The sequence below is a fragment of the Archocentrus centrarchus genome, chromosome 17 (genome assembly GCF_007364275.1).
Source record: "Archocentrus centrarchus isolate MPI-CPG fArcCen1 chromosome 17, fArcCen1, whole genome shotgun sequence".
NCBI lineage: Eukaryota > Metazoa > Chordata > Actinopteri > Cichliformes > Cichlidae > Archocentrus > Archocentrus centrarchus.
In genome coordinates, this window is record NC_044362.1 from 32,697,713 (window position 1) to 32,721,168 (window position 23,456).

At 41.3% G+C, this 23,456-nt stretch overlaps 1 protein-coding gene across 2 annotated transcripts in view; it reads right to left on the minus strand.

Annotated features, from left to right (window-relative positions):
* adcy8 (adenylate cyclase 8 (brain)) overlaps positions 1–23,456 on the minus strand; it is a 115,412-nt gene that overhangs the window by 30,712 nt on the left and 61,244 nt on the right. The window contains exons 7-11 of one of the 2 annotated variants that reach the window (XM_030751895.1): positions 22,104–22,374; positions 9,028–9,225; positions 4,868–4,968; positions 2,361–2,562; positions 1,305–1,394 (exon numbers count right to left, since the gene is read on the minus strand). In XM_030751895.1, coding sequence (XP_030607755.1) covers positions 1,305–1,394; positions 2,361–2,562; positions 4,868–4,968; positions 9,028–9,225; positions 22,104–22,374 — 862 coding nt within the window. The remainder of the gene's footprint in view (positions 1–1,304; positions 1,395–2,360; positions 2,563–4,867; positions 4,969–9,027; positions 9,226–22,103; positions 22,375–23,456) is intronic. The other variant, XM_030751896.1, reaches the window with a different exon arrangement.

Here is a 23,456-nt window from a genome sequence, read left to right on the forward strand (position 1 = left end):
TGTCTTCACTCAAATGTCTGCAATATGGATAACAGTTTATTTAGTGACCTTCGCTTCACCAGTTTGTTTACAGCATCTGTGGTGGTCGTCCAATTCAGCCTGCTGTCGATGTGGACACACAGGTATTTGTGCTACATCTACGTCCTGTCCCAGCATAGACAGGTCATGAAGCCTTCATTCTGAAGTTTATTCACATTCAGAAGCAGGTGATCCCATCTCATTGTACATTCTGTATAATGACAATAAAGGCATGCTATTCTATTCTATTCTACTCCTCAATATCCTGTTCTCTTCCTCCTGTCCGTCTCTAATACATCCAACCACTGCAGAATCATCAGTGTTCCTGTAGGTGGTATGACCCCGAGTTGTACTGAAAATCTGAGGTGCTGCGGTGGTTCAGAGGTCCACTATGACACAACATTGAGGGGGAGATGGGCCAAATTTAAATTAAGCATGGTTTTTGATTTTCATCAGTAGGGATGCACCTCGTTTTATCATGCAAACATACTAAAGTAAGCATGCCTGTTTACAGCCACACTTTTACTGATATTTGGTAATTAATAAGCGACAGAAATCAGGATCCTCAGAAACATCCTGCATCTACCTTTGTCATCACCGGTGGGCTCCCTGCCTGCACACAAACTTACAAACTTTCTGCTTTTAATCTTCAGTCTCCGAACTGAAGAAACATTTATGGCATCGGGATTAATTCATCGGCCGCTCCAGCCACATTACACAACTATTACTGTACCACATGCTGAGAAGAGTGAACTGACCTTTATGTGTAAAGTTGGCAAAGTGCCCTTGTATGTGAAAACCTGCTCACTGCGCCAAAAGCCTCTGATGTGGGACAGACATCAGTTCTTGTCTAATTGAATATTCCAGTTTGTTTGGGTGCAGGCTGAAACAAAGTCAATAACTCTTCTTCATGTGTCTAAAATAGGTCTTATTTGCACAGGCGAGCATTCCTAAGCCTCCGGAGGAAATATGTTTATGATGTATACATGCAACAATACATGAGTCAACCCGAGCTTGAAGCTATAAAAATGTGGCTCCCTTATTGAGTCCATCAATCAGCCACACATTATGTGAGCAAAACAACATAATGGATATTTTCTCTGTGACGTTGTGATGGCTCCATCAGTTGCCGCGTTGTCTGAGGCGAGACCTCCCTCTGGGCGCGAGCAGATGTCGAGGATGTTTAATTCATCAGTTTGCCGCTGTCGCACAAGTGGAAGAGGGAAAAAAAAAAACACAACAGATGGACCTGACTGCAAAATTCAGCCACCTCATTTAGTTGGTACCTCTGGGTAGAAGCAGATGTCGGGGATGGAGGCCGATTCGTTGTACGTCTGGTTCCTGAAGGTACTGGACTTGTCGAAGTCGCACCAGAGCTGCGGGAGACCAACGGGGCAGATTACTGTTGTTGTACAGTTTTAAATGATGCAGGATCTGCATAAAAATACCCTAAATCTCCTTTCAGACAATTTTTCATCAATCCTTTAAGCTTTCAAGTTGTCTGTGTGAGAAATCTGCATCTCTTCTGAGATTCAGCCGTCTGCAGGAAAGCAGCGAATTTCTGAGCTCTCAAAGGAATGATCGTTATCATTTTCACCCAAATAAGCAGCTGATATTTTCATGGAGTTAAGGTGCAGTTTATAAGAGATGCCACACAGGGAGTGACCTGCAGGGTTGAATTAGCGAGGACACGCGTGTTCTTTTTCATTCACGTTAAAACTCTGTCCTTTCTTGAGTCCTCCTGCAGGAGGAAAAGATGGCGGCTGTAAATAAAATCTGAGTAAACACAACAACTAAATTCAGGGGTGAAGGAGTTGATCCTTGTTACTTTATTGCAGTGTGTTCTGGGTTTGTTGCTTTAATCTTTAACATCCTTTAGTGGCTTTTGTTTTTAAACACGAATAATTATTTTAATCAATGAGTACTTTTGGCACAGACTGCTGAGTGTAGCAATATTTAATCCTCTTGTCGAGCAGTGACAGACATCCTAATTTGCAACTGTATGTTTATAGCTGACATTGTCTGGAAAACACAGTCAGTATTTTATTTTTCTGCCTATAAAACCTACAAGTGGTGATTAAAGTCTGGATGAGACCTTTGATGTTTCTGTGTAGACATTAGATGATGTTGGTTCAGGTCACTGACAGCGTGCTGCGCTGGTTAAACAGTAAAAAAGAAAAAAGCCTTTTTGCTGGACTGAAAATCAGAATTTGCTGCAAAGAACCACGAGCAGGTTTTTTTTTTGCTCAGTTCAGTAATGTGTTGAATGCATTCTGGCAGCTGTGTTGCAGACAGACACAACCATGTGTTTTAAATAATAAACGAAGTACAAAAAAACTCACTATATTGATCATGGCTGCCAGGAAGTTGATGAGGATTGAGACGAAAACGATGACGTTGCGTGCCGCGTAGGTTTCGTTGATCCAGCAGCAGGCCTTCCTCAGGACCAGCGGCAGACACTTGTAGTCCTCCGCCGTCGTAACGAGGACCAGGCAGGAATGGAGGATGATGAGGACTGAGAACTGGATCACCATGGTTACCATGCTGCAAAAATACAACGATGTACACACCAGCGGGACACCGCATCTCAGGACTTTGATTTAAACAGCTGAAAAACCTGATTCATAATAATCACAACATTCATTTAATGCATCAGTTTGGAAATGAGGCAGGGATCATACTGATCGAACCTGTCACACTTCACTTTGATAACCTCTGATCACCAATATCATCATCCACGAGAGAACCCCGACACCAGGGGCTCAGGATAACCTTTGTAACCAGGCAGGTTATTAAAGAACACATTGTTTTTACAGCTGTGGGCGAGGAAAAGGCAAAACCCCCCGAAGAAAAATAAAATTAAACAGGACCACACATCCAAAAACACCCCAACACACCCACTGATAACAGTTATGAAAGGAGCTGTCATTTCACTCAGCACAACAAAATGATCCCACAATGCAGCTGGAAAAAACCTCTAAAGATCTGCTTCAGTGTCTTTGGTGTAGTAGGTTGGCTGTTACACCTTACAAGAATCAATATTCATCAATATTTAAATGGTAGTGAAACACCATTATATATATATATATATATATATATATATATACACACACACACACACACACACACACACTCACAGTAAAAAAACTGGTTAATGTTCCATGTATGGAAGTATACATGGTTACAATTTACTCTGTTTATACCCCACTCTGTATTTAATCATTAGTTATTATTAATCTCTGTCTCTCTCTTTTTAACAACTACATTATTGATCTGGCCCCTCCTGAGGTCTTTGCTGTGTCTGACAGCTTCGTTTGGGTTTTTGAAGTTAATTACGACCTGCCTGATTTGCACACATCTCTTTGGGCCTCATATTTGAAATTACATTAAATTACATAAAATACAAATTCAACACTCAAATCAATTTTAGCTATTATGTCTGCTTCATCTGTCATGATATAAGATGGGAACAGGCCATGAAGCTGCTTTTCAGTCAATTGTCTTCTTACTTTTGAACCTCTTAAAATTGTAGAATTGCTAAAAATGGCTTTAATTCTTAAACAGATGATGCTAAATTTTTATAAAACTCCTTGAATTAAAGCTGAAAGTCTGCATTTCAGTCACATATTGATTGTTTGATTTACAATCCACTGTGGTGGTGTACAGAGGCAAAACTACACAGATTGTGTCTTTGTTCCAATAATCATGGAGGGGACTGTATGTGTATAATGCAGCTGTTTCTGTTTCCTTTCCCTTCTTTCCTTCATCCAACCCACTCCACCCCCACCCTCGAATCCCCTGACATGATGAACCAAGGCAGTACACATTAAAAAAAAGAAAACCTCAACCTTTACATTTGATGACATGATGCATTTACAGTTGCGTGCAGCGGCAGCGTGCTCACCCATGCAGTAAGGCTACATGGGTCAGGTCTGGTGTACCCCGCCTCTCACCCTATGACAGTTAGGATAGGCTGAAGAAAATGCATGGATGGATGCATAGGCATAGGAACCGGGGGGGACGTGTCCCCCCCAATATTGGAGACAGGCGCATTTGTCCCGCCTCAGAGTATTTACAGATCTGTCAGGTTTCCAATATGTGCCCCCCCAATAGTAAACTCATTCCTACGCCCTTGGATGGATGGGTCATATTTTTATTGGAGTTATGTGTCGTGTACACTGTATTACCCAAAGTATTCTCTTGCTCATCCAGATCTTTGAATCCAGGTGTTCTAGTCACTTCCATGGCCACAGGTGTATAAACCTGTGGGGGTGTTTTTTGGGCTCAGCCCCTTAGTTCCAGAGACAGGAACTCTTAATGCTTCAGCATATGAAGACATTTGGGACAATTCGATGTTCCCAACTCTGTGGAACAGTTTGGGGATGGCCCCTTCCTGTTCCAACATGACTGCACACCAGTGCACAAAGCAGCTCCATAAAGACATGGATGAGCCAGTTTGGTGTGGAAGAACTTGACTGGCCTGCAGAGTCCTGACCTCAGCCCAACAGAACAGCTACATTTGTGAACATAAGCCAGAGGAAACCTGTTCCCATTTGAGCCTCAAATCCAAACAAAAGTTCCTGTATGAATCAAATACCCTGACAGCAGACAGAAGAGAGATACTGAAGCAAGGAGCTCAGTTATAAACACTGCATCCTTAGGATTTTGAGGAAATTGATACTATAAAAATCAGTCTGCAATGTCTTAGATGCAATCAAGAAGATCAGGGAAGGTCTTATAATTTTAAAGGAAATTACAGTCTACATACACTGGCAATGCAAATACACTGCTTTAAATCTGGGATTACACATTTTAAAATTAGCATTTCATTGAATTTGTGCTCTCTTACCTGGCAGAGGGTAGCAGGCTTTGGATGGTTGTGATGAAGATGAGCACAATGAACGCACACACCAGGTTGGACTTGAAAACCTCGTCCCTCATCTGTGAATACTGCACGGTGAAGAGAAGAAGAAGAGAAAGAAGGAGGAGAAGGAGGAGGTAAGGGGAAGACGGAGAAACAAGTTTTCAGACAAACAGAGAAGACATCAAAATGCACCTCAAACACCCCAGTGCACTGCCACAGATGCATGCCACGGTTCAAACACAAGCGTTAGAGAGAGACAGGAGCTGGTGGGTTAGCCGTGGGGTCCTGGGGAAGGTGCGAAGCTCACAAGCACAATGCTAGCTGTTAGCTATTAGCAGAATCAGAGACAGAAACGATGCACGCTGTGTCAAATAAGCACACTGCAAAGCTAGACTCAGGTGGGACTTTATGACTTTAAATGGTTAATATAATTAGAGGAGGAACTTTTTCTTTCAAATATCTTGTTATCCCTCTAGTATTAATGCTAACAACTCAACCACATTAAAAAAATCCAATAAACAGTCTTAAATTTAAAGTCTTTAGGTTATAATACTAATACTGACTTTCTGCTACTTTTTTCTGTGTATTTCACACTATTCTTCAGTAATAACAGACCAATTTTCTATTTTGTATATTTTAAAACCTGATGCTATTTATCACAAATAAGCTAAAGTTGTGAAGAAGTCTAAAGTCAATCTGTACCAAAGTTTCAAGATATTTCTTGTTATTTTTTGGCAAAATGAGCTGGTTTGGACTTTTTCAAAGGGCTTAAATGAGAAGATTGTTTCTGCCCTTTGACTGGCTAGCACGCCACATTAGAACAGCAAAAAATACACTTGCAATGCTGGTTTCACAAGTGCATAAAGTGATAAAACATACAAATTAACTGTTTTAATTAACTGTAACATTAAAACTTTCAGAAGTTATTTTTTTAATTTTGGAGCGCACCAAGCTAGCTGTTTTCTACTGCATCTTTGAGCTAACTGATGCTAATTAGCGCCCATTTGCCGATTTCTTACTACATGAACACTCATAAGAGTGGAATTCGACTTCTCACCAAATAGATACTGAAATAATTTATTATTTAACTGTTTCCAAATGTTTTATAACATTTCTATATATATATATAATTCAGTAGCAGATAATGCATTTTAATTTACTACCTTTTTTTTACTTTGCAAAATGAAACTGAAGTTTTCTCAGAGTTTCTGTCGAGCTACAGAAACAGGACTTTAACCTGAGTCACCAGTCTACCCAAACCGCCCTGGATCATTTTACCTAAAGCTTCCCACCCGTAACCCCCGCTGCCCCGTCCTCACTCTGTCTCTTTCTCAAAGGGTGCTGGGAAATTAGCAAGAGGATGCTTCACGTTTCGTCACAACTTTGGCAAAAAAGATGAGGGAGGCCAACAGCAAATCACTGCACATTTACTAAAGAGGTTCAGAGGGCAACAAAATAATAATATTAATAATCATAATAGATTCTTGGAAAAAAGGTTTAATGTAAGATTCAAGGGGAAACACAAATGGGGGGGGGGGGCAAAATGAAAATCAACTTAAAGGTCAAAGTGAGCTTGTTGATGTAACAAAAAAATGGGGGAAAGAAAGACTAAAAGCTCCAGAAGTGCACTGCATCACTAACCCCCCCCACTCAGATACACTTTCCAACTTCTATATCCCATAATATTCCATACTATGGTAATGAAAACTGCCCTAATTCAGTAATCAATCAAACTAATAAAACTATATGGACACATCCAGATATAGTGGGTGGTGTCAGTCACTGGCAGCTGGATGTGACCTCATCTATATATTTTCTCTTCCTTACTTAAAAAAGGAAATAATGAACAAAATCCTTAAACCACTATTTATTTTTAAATGTGCTTTCAGATTGATAAAATCACCAACAGCTCAATGACAGAGTGTAATTCAGATTAATGAATCATAGTCCTGCCATATGAAACTGACCCAGTGTAGTCATTTTACACATTTTAACTATAACTAACTATAGTTTATTTAGACTTGTAAATAAGTTTTGGTTTTTTTTGGTAGTAAAACTGAAAAACAATATGCCACAGGTTATAATAAAGTCATTCTTTAATAATAAATCCTAATGTAAACACTCTAATAGTACTTATAACAGAAATAAATATTTCAAATCAAGCAGCTCATGATTATGCCATGTTCAGCTGCAGTTATGGGATATGGAAGTAAAAACTGAGAAAATATGACTTGTTTTTTATGCTGTTTTCCTTTAATGACTGCAGTGTGCTCCCATAAGAACAAAAAGGGGGAAAAAAAAGAGTTGAATATGTTGTCAGCTTTTTCCACAGGACTGTAAAAGGCTGATGGGTCCATGGACGTTTGGTCATGAGTAAACTGAAGGTGGAATCGAGATTCCAGGCGTTCCCAAACATCGTGTTTCATCGAAGCGTCGCGAAGAAGAAAAAAAATCTAACATGTTACGTGGATTTGATTTGATGTGTGAGCATATTCAGAGTAACTCAATGAAAATAATACCGCGCAGAAAAGGAGTTAGTTTGTAATGTTAGAGATTTAGATGTTCACATTTACTAATGCACATTATTACAGAGTGTGAAGTGTGCCAACAGAATAATTATTGACTTTAATAATTCATTATAATCAATTGGTTTATATTTAAAACTGTCTTGTTTTAACATATACACTTGAAGGGAATCTTAAATTAAAGTGAGAATTTAATTTCACTTCATTTAACTTAAATTGCATAATGGAATTATGGATAATAATTGAATAACTAAACTGTATCAATTTGTTGACTGATTATAAAGTCTATAAATGGAGCAATCCAAACACACCATCGTAGTGTGGCAGTTTATTTAAGCTGCAGACATTTCCATCTCTCCCTCTGACATGTCACTCGTTGCTTCCCTGCATCACTGTGTGCTGTTTGAACCCCTCTACCATCCCAGCATGGGCTCCTACAGCAGGGATCCTCACCTCCAGGCCTCGAGGGCTGGTGTCCTGCAGCTTTTAGATGTGTCCCTGATCCAACACACCTGAATCTAATGGCTGAATTACCTCCTCAGTATGCAGTCAAGTTCTCCAGAGTCCTGCTGATGACTTCTATATTTGACTCAGGTGTGTTGAAGCAGAGACACATCTAAAAGCTGCAGGACACCGGGCCCCGAGGCCTGGAGTTAAGGGTCCCTGCCCTACAGGATATTTAAACACTTATCAGACACTGATCTCTACATGCAACATAACGCTACAGTTACACTAGGGAAAACATCAAGCAACCACCAATTTTTCCTAGTCGCAAGGAGGTCGCTTCTCCTATACCTTCATTAATCTGTCTGAGTCTGACTGCAATTGTTTGGAGACAGGTTGCCTCCCACTAGGTGACCAGTGGAATCACCTAGCAATCAGAAGTGGTCATCCAGTTGGTCACTGCAACTAATTGCAGTCAGTCAATGAATGAGAAAAAAATCCAATGCTGTCATCAAGCAACCACCAATTTTTCCTAGTCGCAAGGAGGTCGCTTCTCCTATTTTTACTCGAGTGTGACTGAGCCGTGAGAGTGAAGAACTTGGAGCCTGGATGTCAAACTCTAACTACGTGCTGCAGGAATGAGTCCTAAAATCTGAAAATGAGGTTCGCACTTCAGGTTCCCTCATCATGTAGGCAGTGGGGGCATAAATACTGCATCATTAATAAGCTAACAGTGTAAGGAAAAAGCCCCACTAGCTCTTTGTTGAGGGAACCAGTTTGACAACAACTTCCAGCTTAGCCTACAAAAATTATTATTTTGTTGCTAAATTAATTATTGTGGTGGCACACTTCAGACTCCATAAAGATGAAGAAGTCTTTAAGAACAAGAAAACCCTTGACATTACATCTACTTCGTAGTGTATGATACTCCAAAAAAATTACATTTTTTGTTTGTGTAATCTTAAATTGTCTCAAATTGACAGTAAAATGAAAATGTTAGCTCTTTTTTCCCTCTGCAATGCCACAATAGTGCCTAAAGTGCCTTCAGCTTACTCATGATGGGACAATAAAAAAATTGTTGGTGTCTGTTTTGCTTCTAAAACTCTTCGTTTAGGAAAAGATATGAGGAGGGAGAGAGAAAGAAAAAAACAGTTATCTGTCTAAAACCCCAGCTACCTTCTCTTCCAGGCTGGAGTCTTTAAACATCAGTGAGAAAGGCTTGATATGCTCTCTTCTCAACTTATCGCCACTCCGTAAGTCGATGGCGCTCTCTATTCGCTTGTTAATTTCCTCAGGACCAGAGTGGACATGCAAAGCTTGTGCGAGATGGTTTGGAAGCAGATTTATCGAATTTCTCGTTAGGGCAGCCAGAGTCTAGAGGGAAAGCACATGCACATAGAATGAACCTGCTTGTCCCCCTTTTGGTTTCATTCAAGTTACAAATGAAAAAGAAGAACAGACAGACAGTTACATTCATTACATACACAAAAGAAAATTAAGGAAAAGGAAGAAAAGGGAAGACCAAAATGCAACATCTGCTATCAGACCGACACTTCAGAGCAAGTCATGCATCTCCCATTCACCCCTGCAGCACTCAGGTTAGTGGTGACAAAGCTCTTCAAATAAGCACACGTTATAACAAAGCTGTAATTTATGTGCACGACTGTGATTGGAGAGGGAAATGAAAACAGAGAATTAGACCAAAAATGACAAATCATGAAATGGAGGACAGAAAACAGAAGTTTGATAATTACAAGCAGCAGAGCACATGTACAGAATTAAATAAAGCATTTATTTCCACCTGTTATTATAACCTTCAAAAGTTTCCAGAAACAAAGTTAAAAATCCATTAAACTCTCACCCCAGACGCCCTCGCAAGACATTAATATGCACTATTATAAAAGGTAATTGAACGGCACAAGGTTCTTTCTTTACAAGAGTCTCCTCAGGTTTTAATTTAACACTTCATCGCTTCCCGTCTCACTCGGCCTTCCTTCAACCAAAATATATCCAAGGTCAAACGCTTCCATGACTCTCTTTTTAAAGAAGCCCTCTCCAGCCTCCACAAATCAAGCGTACTAAAATTATGAATGTATTTTTCCCCAAAAGGTTTTTAATCGGGATCATTTTTACTCACAGACGCTTCAGTGTGGCTGTGAAAACGACCAAACCTAAAACTTAGAAATACTGAGGTCAGTGCATCCAGTTTACCCTTCTTCACATCAGTGACACTTTCATGAAGCACAAAACATGACTTTCACTTTTAGATGCTTAGTTATTTATATTATATTCAGGCAGCACGGTCGTGTGGTGGTTAGCACTGCTGCCTCACAGCGAGCAGGTCTGGGTTTGTGACCTCGGCCCCTCCCACTCTCTGTGTGGAGTTGGCATGTTCTCCCCGTGTCTGCGTGGGTTTCCTCCCACAGTCCAAAGACATGCAGTTACTGATTCTAAATTGTCCATAGGTGTGAGTGTGAGTGTGTCTCCCTGTGTTGGCCCTGCGACAGGCTGTCGACCTGCACAGGTGCGCCCTGCCTCTGACAGCTGGGATAGGCTCCACGTGAATAAATATCAACAAAACAAGATGCTGCACATTTTTTAAAAGGTCAGTTTTTGCAGCCTTGCTTTAAGGTACAAAATTAAATGTCCCCAGAGGTCACAAAATAGCTGCAAACTCAATTAAGTACCCCGTGTCAAAGGTACACCTGCAGTAGCTTAGAAGGTTGTTGTGTCTCTAAAGGTACAAGAAAAAACTTTATTTATTGAGAGTGTAAAGAACAGTGAACGCTGGTAGGAAACAGGAGGCCATCCTCTGGTGTTTTGTGTGCCCCATCAGTGACCTCAGCCTCCTCTTTAACAGACAGTTTCCTCCTCAGCTCATCACAAGCAAAACACAATAAGCCAAACAGCTCAGTTTAAGTTTCCTTTTTCTCTACGTTGACTCTTAGCTCCACTCATGTGCTGCACTGTGTTGTCCAACCCGAAGGAGATGACACGTTCAGTGAAAAGAAGCTCTTTAGGTAAAAGTGATGAAGGTCACACAAGGATCAGTCATTTCCTCAGAGCCACTGACATTAGCTACTCACCATTACCCATGAGTCAAAGTAGCCACAAATTACCCTTTGAAGTGTCTGAAACCTGTAGAGCTGGCAGCCATTAATGATGATGGAGATGGAGTCAAATTCAATATGTCTCACCACTTCTGACCAATCCAACATCTTACCTCACCTCGCTTCATTCGACACATTAACGCACGACATCCATCATCCTCAGAGAGATCATTAAATGTTAATTTTCAGTCTCTCGGCTCTCAAACAAACATCTTCATTAGCAGATGCTCTTCTTCTCTGTTTCGTGTCACATCTCTTCTGACCATCACAGGCTTCATTACATGCAAATGTAAGTCCAATCAGAGCTACCTGGAGATCATAAATTACAACAATTTAGAGCTCTATTGGACGGCGCCTCAAGATTCATGATTAAAGATTCTCAAACACCGGCTCGCATGTCTCAAAAACCATGGGGTGAAAGTTTTATTTTAGCATTTGAGGGACATTTTAAGGTCCTCACTTTATTTCTTATATGAGCATTATAAGTTTAATGCACCAATTTGTGCCTTTTTTCATCGTTTTTATGATGGAAATGCTTTTATTGGTGTACCAAAAACAGCTCAGATTATTGAGTTAGGTAAGAAAGCCGTGATTATAATCCTCGTTTGTGTCTGCCTGGGTTCAGACACAAGCGTCGGAGTAAACGAGTTATCGACCGTGTCTGATTGTGTCAGGCTACCGTCGTGTTTCTGCTTTGGAGAAACAGTCTGTTTAATCAAGAACGGGCTGTGACTTCAATTATAAATGAATTTATTTTTTATCAACTGCAGGACATTAAAACATCTTCTCGTGCACCTCTGGAACATCTTCTGTTTGGCTGCTGTTGTTTGTCAGACCAGTGATCTTTTATTATTGGTTTATCAGAAATAAATGAACATACACTAAAGACCAGCAGATATGAGGAAATGAGCTGTAAGCTAAAATTCAGCATCAGGGAAAGTTTTGTCTGCCTCTGAGTGCAGAGGGGAGATAAGGGTGAGAGAGCTGAACTGAAACTGAACTTGAGTTCAATGAATCCTCTTTGCATATGAATGATTATGCACGATTATGTGTCAAATCATTAACATATTTGCAGCGGCGACAGAAAATACACGAGCTTCATTATAACGAGGACAAATGGACGCCGTTCTGTGCAATCAGATGAGCATCAGCTGCAAACTCCCAGAGACAGTGTGGCAATGCTACATAGATTTTATTATCAGTTAACTTCAGACTGATCTCAGGCCATTTATGTCTGAATGCTTCATACTGCAAAGCTGGTCAAGACTGGATTACAGGAATAAACTCCATTTAGGAAAAAAAAAAGCATTTAAATGTACTTCCTCTCATTTGCTGTTGGCAAGAAATAATAAATGTTCTGGTTAGAAGTGAAGCTGCAGAGCGTTAGGACACCACTGAGACTGCAAACTGCCAGCATGGACCTTCCCAAAGGGCTAAAAGCCTCTGCAAACTTTAATGATGCTACAACTTAGCCAGCTCATCACTTAACCTTTGAGCCAGTAAAAAATTAAACATGAGCTTCAAAAATAATAATAATGGATTACTGCGGAAAAGCTGCAGCACTGATACAAAGTGTTTTATTTTGAAATCCCATAAACAAGGTTATCTTATCTTTGTCTTTCAGTCCACTCGCCCTCTTCACAAACATGAAAAATTCACTTTACTGCTGCGCTCGTTATGTCTGTATATGCAGCACAGAGTCCCAAATATCAGCTTCATTTTATTAAAAAATTATTAGAAACTCGCTGGTTTAAAGTAGAATTCAAGAATAAAAGCTGAAATTCTTTCAACACCACAGACTTAATTTATCATCAGTGTCTGCGTGTCTTTTTTTTAGCTTTTCCTCGCTTTAGAGGAGCATCTGATTCACACATGAATCCCTGTGAGGTTTAAAGGAAAGCTCCGAATACTTTTAAACATTTAACACAAGGATTTCCACCATGAAGACATCAAAGCTTCAGCTTCAGCTTCTCTCACTGCACATCTCCGTGTTTCAGAGTTTTCATCACACCTATGATGACAGATTTTCTGTGTACTGTACAGTTTTCCTTGTACTTCACTCTGATATTCCCAATCAATCACAGAGCCTCAGAACGCTGAATCTAACACTTCAGACTCCACAATAAAGATCCCCGCTCTCAGTCTTCAGCTCGTGAGACGAAAACTCAGGGGGCAGTGCCATGAGCCGTGCTGCCCTGATCGTTTGTGGCGTGCACATCCCTCAGGAAACCTGCAGCCTAAAGGGCAAACGCTCCCAGATCTGGCATTTCCCGTCTTTATCCTGGCTAGAGTGATTAATCCTGGAGCAGTGTTTGGCTGCATCGGGCCAGTATGGGGTTACATGTCTGATACATGTTAGTGACAGAACACACTGTTGAAAAAAAGCCAACATATGATAGCAGAAAGCGAGCATGGGCACGGGGACTGCACGATATGACGGCATGCACGCACGCATGCAGTGAAGGATTTTCTGGTGCTGGAGATCGCACGTGTTGAGTCACGGTGGTGTGACAGATGAACTGACGCTTTGCAGCCTCCAAGTATAATTCACTGCTCTGCAAGCAGGCGGTTATATAAACCCTGAACATCCTTCAGAGTCAGAGAACGATCGGGACCAGAAGAGGAAATATCTTGAGAGCTACTGGAAAGAACTTGGTGTTTCTATGCTAGCTTCTAGCTTCATACATTTATTCTTAGACTCTGGAGCAGCTTCATGAGTAACAGTTCATCTTGTCTCTCTAAGAGCTCTCCTCTTTATTCAAACGTTATGTTTTTAGAAAATAAATTCGACATATTTACACCACTCTTTGTGTTATTGTTATGACGGGCATCCTTTTTGCCCAAGTGTTACATAATTTGAAACAAACAAATTTTGTTTGTAAATAAATGATGCATGTAGCCATGGTGACATCACCAAGCGATTACTGAAGTCCTGATTTTTATGCCTCGAGTTGAGCATCAAAACCAGAGCAGCATTCACAGCACCATCGCAGTGGTTTTGAAACCAAAACTGAGCGTTTCGAGCCACGCGAGTTTTTGGCTCACATGAATGTTTATGAATGAGCATGCACCAGTACGGCAGTATAAAAATGACTTTGGGAAAAGCATAATAATTCCTCTCTAAACTTTTATGTTGCAGGGCTAATTTTACATCAGTCGCTTTGTAGTTGAACTGGCGAGACTTAAATCAGTACAGCAGCACTGAGCACAAACTCAGACTGATTCTGGCCTTAGGCGAGCCTTTAAAGTGAACATGCAAACAAGGTAGAGTGAATTAGGTCAAGGGAGGAGCGTCTAGAAAGAGATCGAGCTGCCGTGTGTCCCTGTCGGCGGAGCCACCTTTCATTTCAAATGTATAAGTGAGACTTGAGCAGAGCTGAAATGAAACATGAAACTGAACCCATTTCGTTGTGACCTGGATTTCACAGTGCGGGGACTCAGAGTAACGGGGTCTTCTAAGGAAACGCACAACCTCCTTCGAGGTGAAAGCACTGTGGCGGTGCTGTGCATCACGGGCGCCAGCAGGTACACAGCGAAGCATGAAAGAGGTAGAGACAGAGGCACTGAGTCGGCGCACAAAGCTCACACACAGCTGAGAGTATGATTTCAGGGCACAGGACCAATGTTCTGGGTTTCATGATAGCAATCAGTCCCGGGTGGACGATAGCTCCCGTAATCACAGTGACGCGCAGGATATGATGTCATTTCTTCAGTGGTTATCCGTGTCTTTCACAGTAAAAAGCAGGATAACTGGAAGATAACGTTTTGCCACAGACAGTAAATTCTGTTTTTACAGCAGTTATCAGCACAGAGATGCTACCTGCTGCTTGAATTAGCTGCCTGTGAAATCGGTGAATCATCTGCTATTAAACTTTATTGCACGTCTTCAACGAGCTGTTTACAATTAAAGCTCCCGGAGCTGATCTGAAAACTGTCCCGCCAGTGTACCGGCTGAATAACAACGAGAGGAGTTAATACATTCAACCTGAACATAACCGTAAATCAGATTTTTGTTTACATAGCAGCAAAATTAGCTGCTACGCTAACAGGACAGTTACACATCATACTGGTGAGTTCTGGATTTTAGATGAGATTTCTACTTTAGTCAGTTTATTATGAGAAAACAGAAGAAATGCAGCAGCCACAGTTATAAACAGCCTGGACTTTGGGGGAGTCAAACAGACTCGGGCACAGTATGGATCTCCTAGTGCGAGACCACCCTTCTCCAAGTCTCAACGCTGCTGGAAGGATGACCACCATTCTTCCAAAATTATTCCCATATTCTGTGTTTGGATGGTGGAGGTTGGTCCAAAACCCTCTGTAGGTGTTCAGACTGAAGGCCACAGAGTTTTATTCTTATCAAACCATTTAGTGGCCCCTGTGCTGAATCACATGCTCCCTCGTTCTCATTTGCCTTCCTAATGGACATGGAAATAACAAAGGAATAACCCTCACGTGTCCATGAACCAGCTTTTGACTTACAGTAACCGTCCATTATCCTTCTAGTTTTAGTGCCTGACCCCAGTGATGTCGTTTGACTAAGAATGGATGATGTTCAGCTAAATGAAAATAAGCAGGTTGTCATTTGTGTCCATAAACACAAACTGACTGATTTCATGTCACGACTATTTCAATCACTGCCATCAGACTGTTGGCTCATTTCCACAGTACTCATGTTCCTGCTAACACACAAGATAAGCAGTGACCACTGATGGAACTGGTCTTTAGAACAATTATCGACCTTCAAATGTATTTGTGTCATAACAACAGACGCAGCCAAAAATGCATCTTACTTTATGCTTGGAGTCAACTAAATAAATAAGTTTTTGTCTCACCCATATGCAGCTGAACTCTTTTTTCAGTCTCTTCCTTCCTGTGTTTCCTCTCTCTGACTGACACAAGCACACACTAATATTGCCCAAATCAGAGTAACAGGAGTGAAGAACAGGGACCAACAGGACAGCAAACCAGCGATGAGGGAGAACTTGAGCTCCAAGCAGAGCAAAGCAGCAGCAACAACAACACAAACGCTTTGAGACTCCTCAGAGAAGCTTTGATATGCAAAGAGCCACAGTTTGAATTAACTTCTGACAGGCTTTCATTGTGCCAGGAAAAAAACCAGACACAAACAGAGAAGTTCAGAACGACTGTAACACTCCTCTGCATCCACAAACACAGTTCCAGCAAACGCTATAAACTCCTGCTGCATGCAGCCTCGTGCTCACAGGAGGTGATGCAGAGTTTGCGGTCAGCTCGTGGCTGCAGGAGGTGAACCAATAAAACTGCAGCTCTGCACGTTTGGCACAAGCTGAGAATGGACACAGTTCACCGTTTGCACAGCAGTGCATCTATATAAACATGCATTATATACGTTATTATACTGCAGTCTGTTCTGATTGGACTTTTAATTATATGATCTATAATTTATCATTTTTAATCTTAACTTAGAAAGAATTATAGATATACATAAAATAGAAAATATCAAAAGTCCAAAAGGGCAACAAGGAGCAGGTCCTGGATAAACACTTAACTGCACATGAATAACTTCAGTGTATTGTATAATATTATACTACTATTTCTAAATAACTACGCAGCTCATTCTCTTTCTATTGACTTTCTATAAAGATAAAAATGCATTTTGGGGTCAACTTGAAAGAAAGTCAGCTGTGAAATGTAAAACTGAGGTCAGAGGTCAAATGGGGCCTGATATTTGGATGCAAACTATAATGAGATATTTAGAATCCCCACATACCAGCATCATTTCCTAAAGCAGCAGAATTTTAACAATAAAAGACATTTTATGAAAGGCTGACCTTATTTGACCTTGAAGAAAAGGTCAGAGGTCCAAAGCAACGTGATAGTTAGACTCCCCATTTAGCAATGAAATTCAATTTTATTTATATAGCACCAAATCACAACAAACAGTCGCCTCAAGGTGTTTTATAAAGACCCTACAATAATACAGTCAGAACGACCCCCCATGATAGCATTATTATCACTTTGACTGTATAATTTAAATCTTTATACAACACTTGCTAGATGCTGACAATACATAGACTTGTAAGAATCACAGTTTCTTAGGCTTTTTGTCAATTTCTGACCAATAAATCATTAAGTTGACCTTGAAGACTTTGATGGATGTGAGACGAATTTTAATGTGTTATTAACATGACCCCAGTCTGCACCCCTAAAACATTTAATCAGAATTTATTCAAAACTTTCTGAGCTATTGTGTTCCCAGACAGAATGATGCAGTAACAAAAACATGACCTCCCTGGTGGAGGTAACAACACTCAAAATCTAACAGGAAGTAACAGAAAAACAAAGAGCCAGGACTGCACAGGAAGACCGGGGAAAGGGAAGAACTGAAACACAAGGACACTGAAAAATATAAAACTAAGATGCTCCACAGGCTACTCTCACAAAAGTCCGAACCCCTCAAGATCTGCTCTAAATGAACATCCTCGTTACCTCCGTACAGGGTTGTGATCATGTGTTTAACATGTTCAGCTAACCAGTCGCCCTCTCCAGTTATCCTGACCAAACACGGTGAAGCTGGAACGCCTGGAGCAGAAGCAGGAGGCCGTAGGAAGGAACCATTTAGTTTGAGGTGCAGGAACACCGAGTCCTCGCCAAGCGGCATGTTTTTGGTGCTGGGTGCCCGCCAGCAGCGTGGGACGCAACAACTCGTCCAATCAAAGCAATCTGGGAATGCAAATGTGGCCTGAAAATGCACCCATAATCCCCCTCCCATCATCATGTATGATTACATGTCTGTTTGTGGGAGGACAGCAGATACCTCCAAGTATGAGTCTGACCCTACAGAGCCTTTCAAAATCTGAGAAAAAGCACAGGCTAGGAAAGTAAATGAAGACAATGAAGCTCCAAATTTCATTCTTTAAAGACGGGCAGCGGCTCAGTCAGCTGTGGTTACAAACTAATAGCGTACATACAAATACACAGCAAAATACATATAAACTGTACAAACATGAGACAAAAATATCCAAAATTTAACCTTCAAAGCTAAGGAAATGACAACTACACCTCCACCGAGACGAAGGCCAGAACAAAAAATAACACGAGTTTCATGCAGCTGACATATACGTGCTCGCTTTTTACTTCTGGGCTGAAGTCCAAATGCAGCACAGGAGAGCTCTGAATTTTTCAGTTCTCCAATGTGAAAACGTGTCTCCACTTTAAGCCCGATTATGGCCATTTCAGACCAGCAGTTAGGACTTGGAATGAGTTCATTATACATGAAAACCAACAGGGAGAAAGACTCGCATCTTTGTGTCTTCTTCCATGGATCCCTAACTTTGGTGAGGCTGACCTCATCTCAGTAACACTGCAGAGAGCAGGACTGTAACCAGGATGCTGCTGCTGCTACTGCAGGTGAGCCAGGATCGTGCATGCAGCTGCAAATATCTGTTTACACTCTTTTCACGGAAATCAGTCCGTCATTCCTGGTATCATGCACATGATGAAAGCTACCAAGCATGATTGCAAAAGGATCTCTGTGTAGTGTGTCATGTCTTTCAGTCACGAAACGAAGAGACTCCATTTATTAAAACTCATTTCAGCTGATCTGGAAGCCCGACCTTTGGAAATCAGTCCCCTGATCACTGAGCATGAACTCGTTTTTAAAAAGAGAGATTTTCAGCTGATCTGTAGGCAGTCAGATTCAGTTCAAAAATAACTCAGACTTTGGTTAATTAAGCCGGATCCAAATCACAGCAGACCATAAAAGACTCAAAAAGACACAACAACAACAACAACAACAACAACAACAACAACAACAACAACAACAACAACAACAGTGGGAGCCACAGGAAGATAAAGCAGCATGTGAGGCACCACACGAGCAGGACCGAGTATCAATGCAGGCCACAATTAATCAAAAATCTTTGCCTCATTTTCATATACAATTAGTCTATATAAAGCCCTCAACCAGTCCACCAAAAAGGTTTGTTAGCCTTAATCAAGCATACTAATGCAATACAAAGCAGCAGGTACAGCTAACAAATACAGCCTGATGTAGCAGAAAAGTAACAGATCTTTAATTTGGTTCTTGCATGTATATCTTAAACTGTTGCCTAACCTCTTTCACAGACCTGAAGATGCCAACTCAGCAGCTGATTAGGACGTTTCTTTTACAAAGTAAGATCTTTGGTCCTGTAATTTACCTGAAGCACACAGCTTCACCTGCTGCCACCAGACTGGCTGCACAAAACAAAGAATCCTGCTTTATTTATACGGCACCAAATCACAACAACGGTGGCCTCAATGTGCTTTATACTGCAAGAGGACAGACCCTGCATAATTCAGGAGAAAACCCCAATAATCAGACTTCACAGCTCCATCACACCGCTCACTTTCTGCAGCTCAGCCACTTTCTGAAGCCTCAGTTCTCCAGTCTGACTCCACACCTCTAGCTCCTGTGTAGATGCATTTTAGCTCCGCACACAGCTAAAAGAATCTGTGAATGGCATGAACACATATGTCTTTTTTGCAACCTATAACAGGCTTCAAAAGGCAAGTCTAAACTGCAACTTGAACTACTCGATTATTTCCTGAGATAAAAAGGACAAAGGAAGAACATTCCTCTAAGAAAATTTCAAAAATTTCCAACAACTAACAAGAAAATCTCTAAAGAGTGTCACTTGAAACTGTCACTGGTAAACAACAAAGCAGCTTCCACATTATTCTACAAAAAAAGAAAATGTGAAACAAGCTCAACCTTCAATCACTCACTCCAAATTCAACCATCTTAGACAAAACACCATGCCTCCGGGGGCTGACTTGTTGTCACAGGCAGACAAATGAAGAAGAAATGAGGAGGATGTTTAAATGGGCCACACAATCAGAAGCTCGTCATCCTAAAGAAAAAAAAATGAGGCTGGCACACAGTGATGTGTTACCACAGCAACAGCAAAGCTGTCCACTCGCTCCCAAAAAACAGGACAAAACAACTGAGAAGATCCCATGCACTGTAACGAGAAAGAAACCACAGAAACAAAAACGTGCCCATCGTGACAAAAAAACTTCATCCTGCAGTGAAACTCATTTAAAGCAGATTCAGATTCAGATTATTCACTTCTGGGTCCAAATGCTTCAGTTCCCCAAAGAAAAGAAGCACAGAGTTAAAAACAGCCCAAATCCTTTCAGCTCCAATAAAAAGATGGGTGTGGCTGCTCTCCCAGGTGTGGCGATACAGTTTAACATCCAGGCATCCACGAAATGAGGATTTACAAAGTTTAGTAAATCCTCATTTTGTGGATGGAGTTAGAAGCAGGCAGGAAATCCACGAGCTAGCTTCCAAAGATGATATACCCAGAAACTAAAACATACTGCTCTGCTGTAACTTTGCATCTAACGATGACGGAAAACTGAATCCCAGCAGCAGTTCGAGGGTTCGTTAACACACAGTCACGAAAAAGAAAGTTTTCACAGAACTCTGTGCAGTCTTGTGAAAAACTAGGAACACCGTATAATTCAATAGCTTATAGAATCATCTTTAACTGCAATAACTTGAAGTAATCTTTTCCTGTGTGACTTTATCCATCTGTCACATCATTATGGAGGAATTTTGGCCCTCTGCTCTTTATAGTGTTGCTTCAGTTCATTGAAGATTGCTCGCATTTGTTTATGCACGGCTCTCTGAAGGTCCCCCCACAGCATTTCAATCAGGTCGAGGTCTGGACTCTGGGCCGCTGCAGCACCTCGATTCTTCTCTTTTTCAGCCTTTCTGCTGTAGAGTTGCTGCTGTGCTTGGAGTCATTGTCTTGTTGCATGATCCAGTTTCAGCCAAGCTTTACTGTAGCCGTCAGACAGGCGGCCTCACATTTGACTCTAGAATACTTTGGTATTCAGGAAAGTTCACGGTCGACTCAATGACTGTAAGATTTGCAGGTCCTGTGGCTGCAAAAAAAGCCCAAATCATAACCCCTCCACCACCGTGCTGACAGCAGGTCTGAGGTGTTTGTGCTGATATGCTGAGTTTGGTTTCCTCTAAATGTGGTGCTGTGCATTATGGTCAAACATCTCCACGTTCTTCTCGTCTCTCCAAAGGACATCGTTCCAGAAGTTTTGTTCGGATGCAACTTTGCAATCCTAAGCTGTGCTGTCATGGTCCTTTTAGAGAGAAGAGGCTTTCTCCTGGCAGCCCTTCCAAACAATCCATACGTCTTCAGTCTTTGTCTAATTGTACTGTCATGAACGTTAACATTTAACATGCTAACTGACGCCTGTAAAGTCGGAGATGTAGCTCTTGAGTTTTCTGCAGTTTCTCTGAGCACTGCAGGTTGCAGCAGTGTTAACACACACTTCAGTGCTCCACACCAGCAAACTGCCAAAACTTCTGCTTTTATAGAGGTGGTCACAATTCATGATGATCAATGAATCAAGTGCATTCGATTAGCAGCTACTTACCCTCTTAATTCCTATGAAAGCAGAAAGGACGATCTTAGTGTTTCACAGGCCCTCGTAGAATCCTGTGAAAACCTTCTTTTTCACGACTGTATAATACACAGCTACACAGCTAAGGTTAGGCTTATATAAACATATTGATGAGGTTTAAACTGCTCTCAGTAAAAGTTCATGTTGATGGTCGCCGACGGACAGAAACAAACGCCATCGTGGCAAAAAGAAGAAGAAGAAGACACCAAGAACAGATCAAAGAGTTCTGAGATGATCCCATCAACAAGAAGAGGTTAGTCAATATGTTGCTGTGTGGTTTGGATTACAATCCTAAGATCAAGAGTCATTCTTTTCTTAAGAGTTCAGATATTTGGATTCCAGGACACCACGAGCCCATCGGCTATAGTTACACTGTGAATTTTTATGCTACAAATGAATAGTGCTAATAAGGAGCTAGAGAGGCTGAGAGTGGCAATTAAATGGCTTGTGTCAGTTCACAGAAAAAAAACAGAGAGCACTGGAGCGTGTTAAAGAGACGAGAGCCTCATTCAATGAAACATTTGGACCCAGAAACAGGGTCGTTATGTTATTAACTAACATGCAGATAAAATTCATAACAGTTCAATCATCACTGCAGAAGAAGTTTGCTGCAAAGACACACATTCTCTGGAAGGGTGACAAAGTGCACACATCACGACCTGAATTACGAGCAGTGGCGGGACTTACGTTCTCCTTCCCCACGATGTTATCAAAAGGGAGCTCGGGGCTCCACGAGGCCTCGTTGAAGGTAGCGCTGCTGGCTCGACGGTCGGCCGAGCTGGCCGCCTCCTTCATGATGTCCTCCGGCAGGGAGAGCAGACTCTCCTCCGGCTGCTTTATCAGGTAAGTCTCGATGTTGTGGCGGCGAAGGAAATCATTGCGGTCCTTCCCGTGGCCTTCCTCCACTTCGTAGTCGCCGTTCAAACAATCCAGAGCTGCTTTAGAGATGTGGATCCTCCTGAAATGGAGAAAAAAAACATATATATATGTAAAATATCTTGCCTGTGGGGAGCAAGTATCTGTGTAGAGGAATGTAATCATGTCAGTAATACTGGACTCCATCTGATTTGATGTAAATCCATCATTCACTCTCCTTTTAGTTCTGGCTTCTGTTTCCCGTACTTTCCTGTGTTGTTCACGGTCTCTCTTTCTCCTCACCCACCCAGCCAGTCGAGGCTGCCCCTCCTCTTCCAGGTCTCTTCTCTTAGGCTCTTTACCTTACACGTACTTTGAGCAGACTGTTGTTGTGAAATGTTATTAACATTTAAAAATTAAGGTTAATGAACTGATGTGAATCCATGACTTAAATAATTCCTGAGAAAAACATCTGACTGATGAGCTGCTCGGTGTTTCATTTTTGCTTGTTTGTTTTACAACATACGTACTTGTGATCAATCTGCAGACTTTAGCCATAAATACGAAGCTAAGTGAAGCCATTTGCAGCAGTTCCTTAAATCTGCTTCCTGTTTAACCCCCGCAGGGAGCGACTTCTGTGGCTGCAAAAAGAAGTCGTATAGATGTTGATGGGAAAACAGCCTTTCGGCTCTCTTGTTCTGTGACCTCAGTAAACACTTTCCTGACATGTCGCTGGTTTCAGGTCTTATTGAATACAACACAGTGTTCTTTTTCCCATTAGAGTCACAATGTCAATAAAAGTAGGACATTACAGGTCTGGTGTCAAAAAGCTAAGACGGCAGAAGCAAAAATGCTCAGACTGAGGCTTCACAACGTGACTTCAGCAACCAGTGGGCGAGGTCATGGTGGCTACTTTCACATGCAGCCTATTTATTTAAAGGCATCCTTCCAGAAGCACACAAATATACATCCAGTGGTTTCCAAAAGGTGTGGAGATTATAATTATTATTATTACTGCTACATGCAATTTTTCAAATGCCCTGACTGACAGGTTAATCTGGAGGAAAACTGATCACTTTCTTGCAGGTGACCCACCACATAAAGAAAACAGGGAAAAACTGAGGTAGTATCATGAAGATAACCTGCCTTATGGTTTTAGCTGTCATCTGTGGGAAGCAGTTAGCT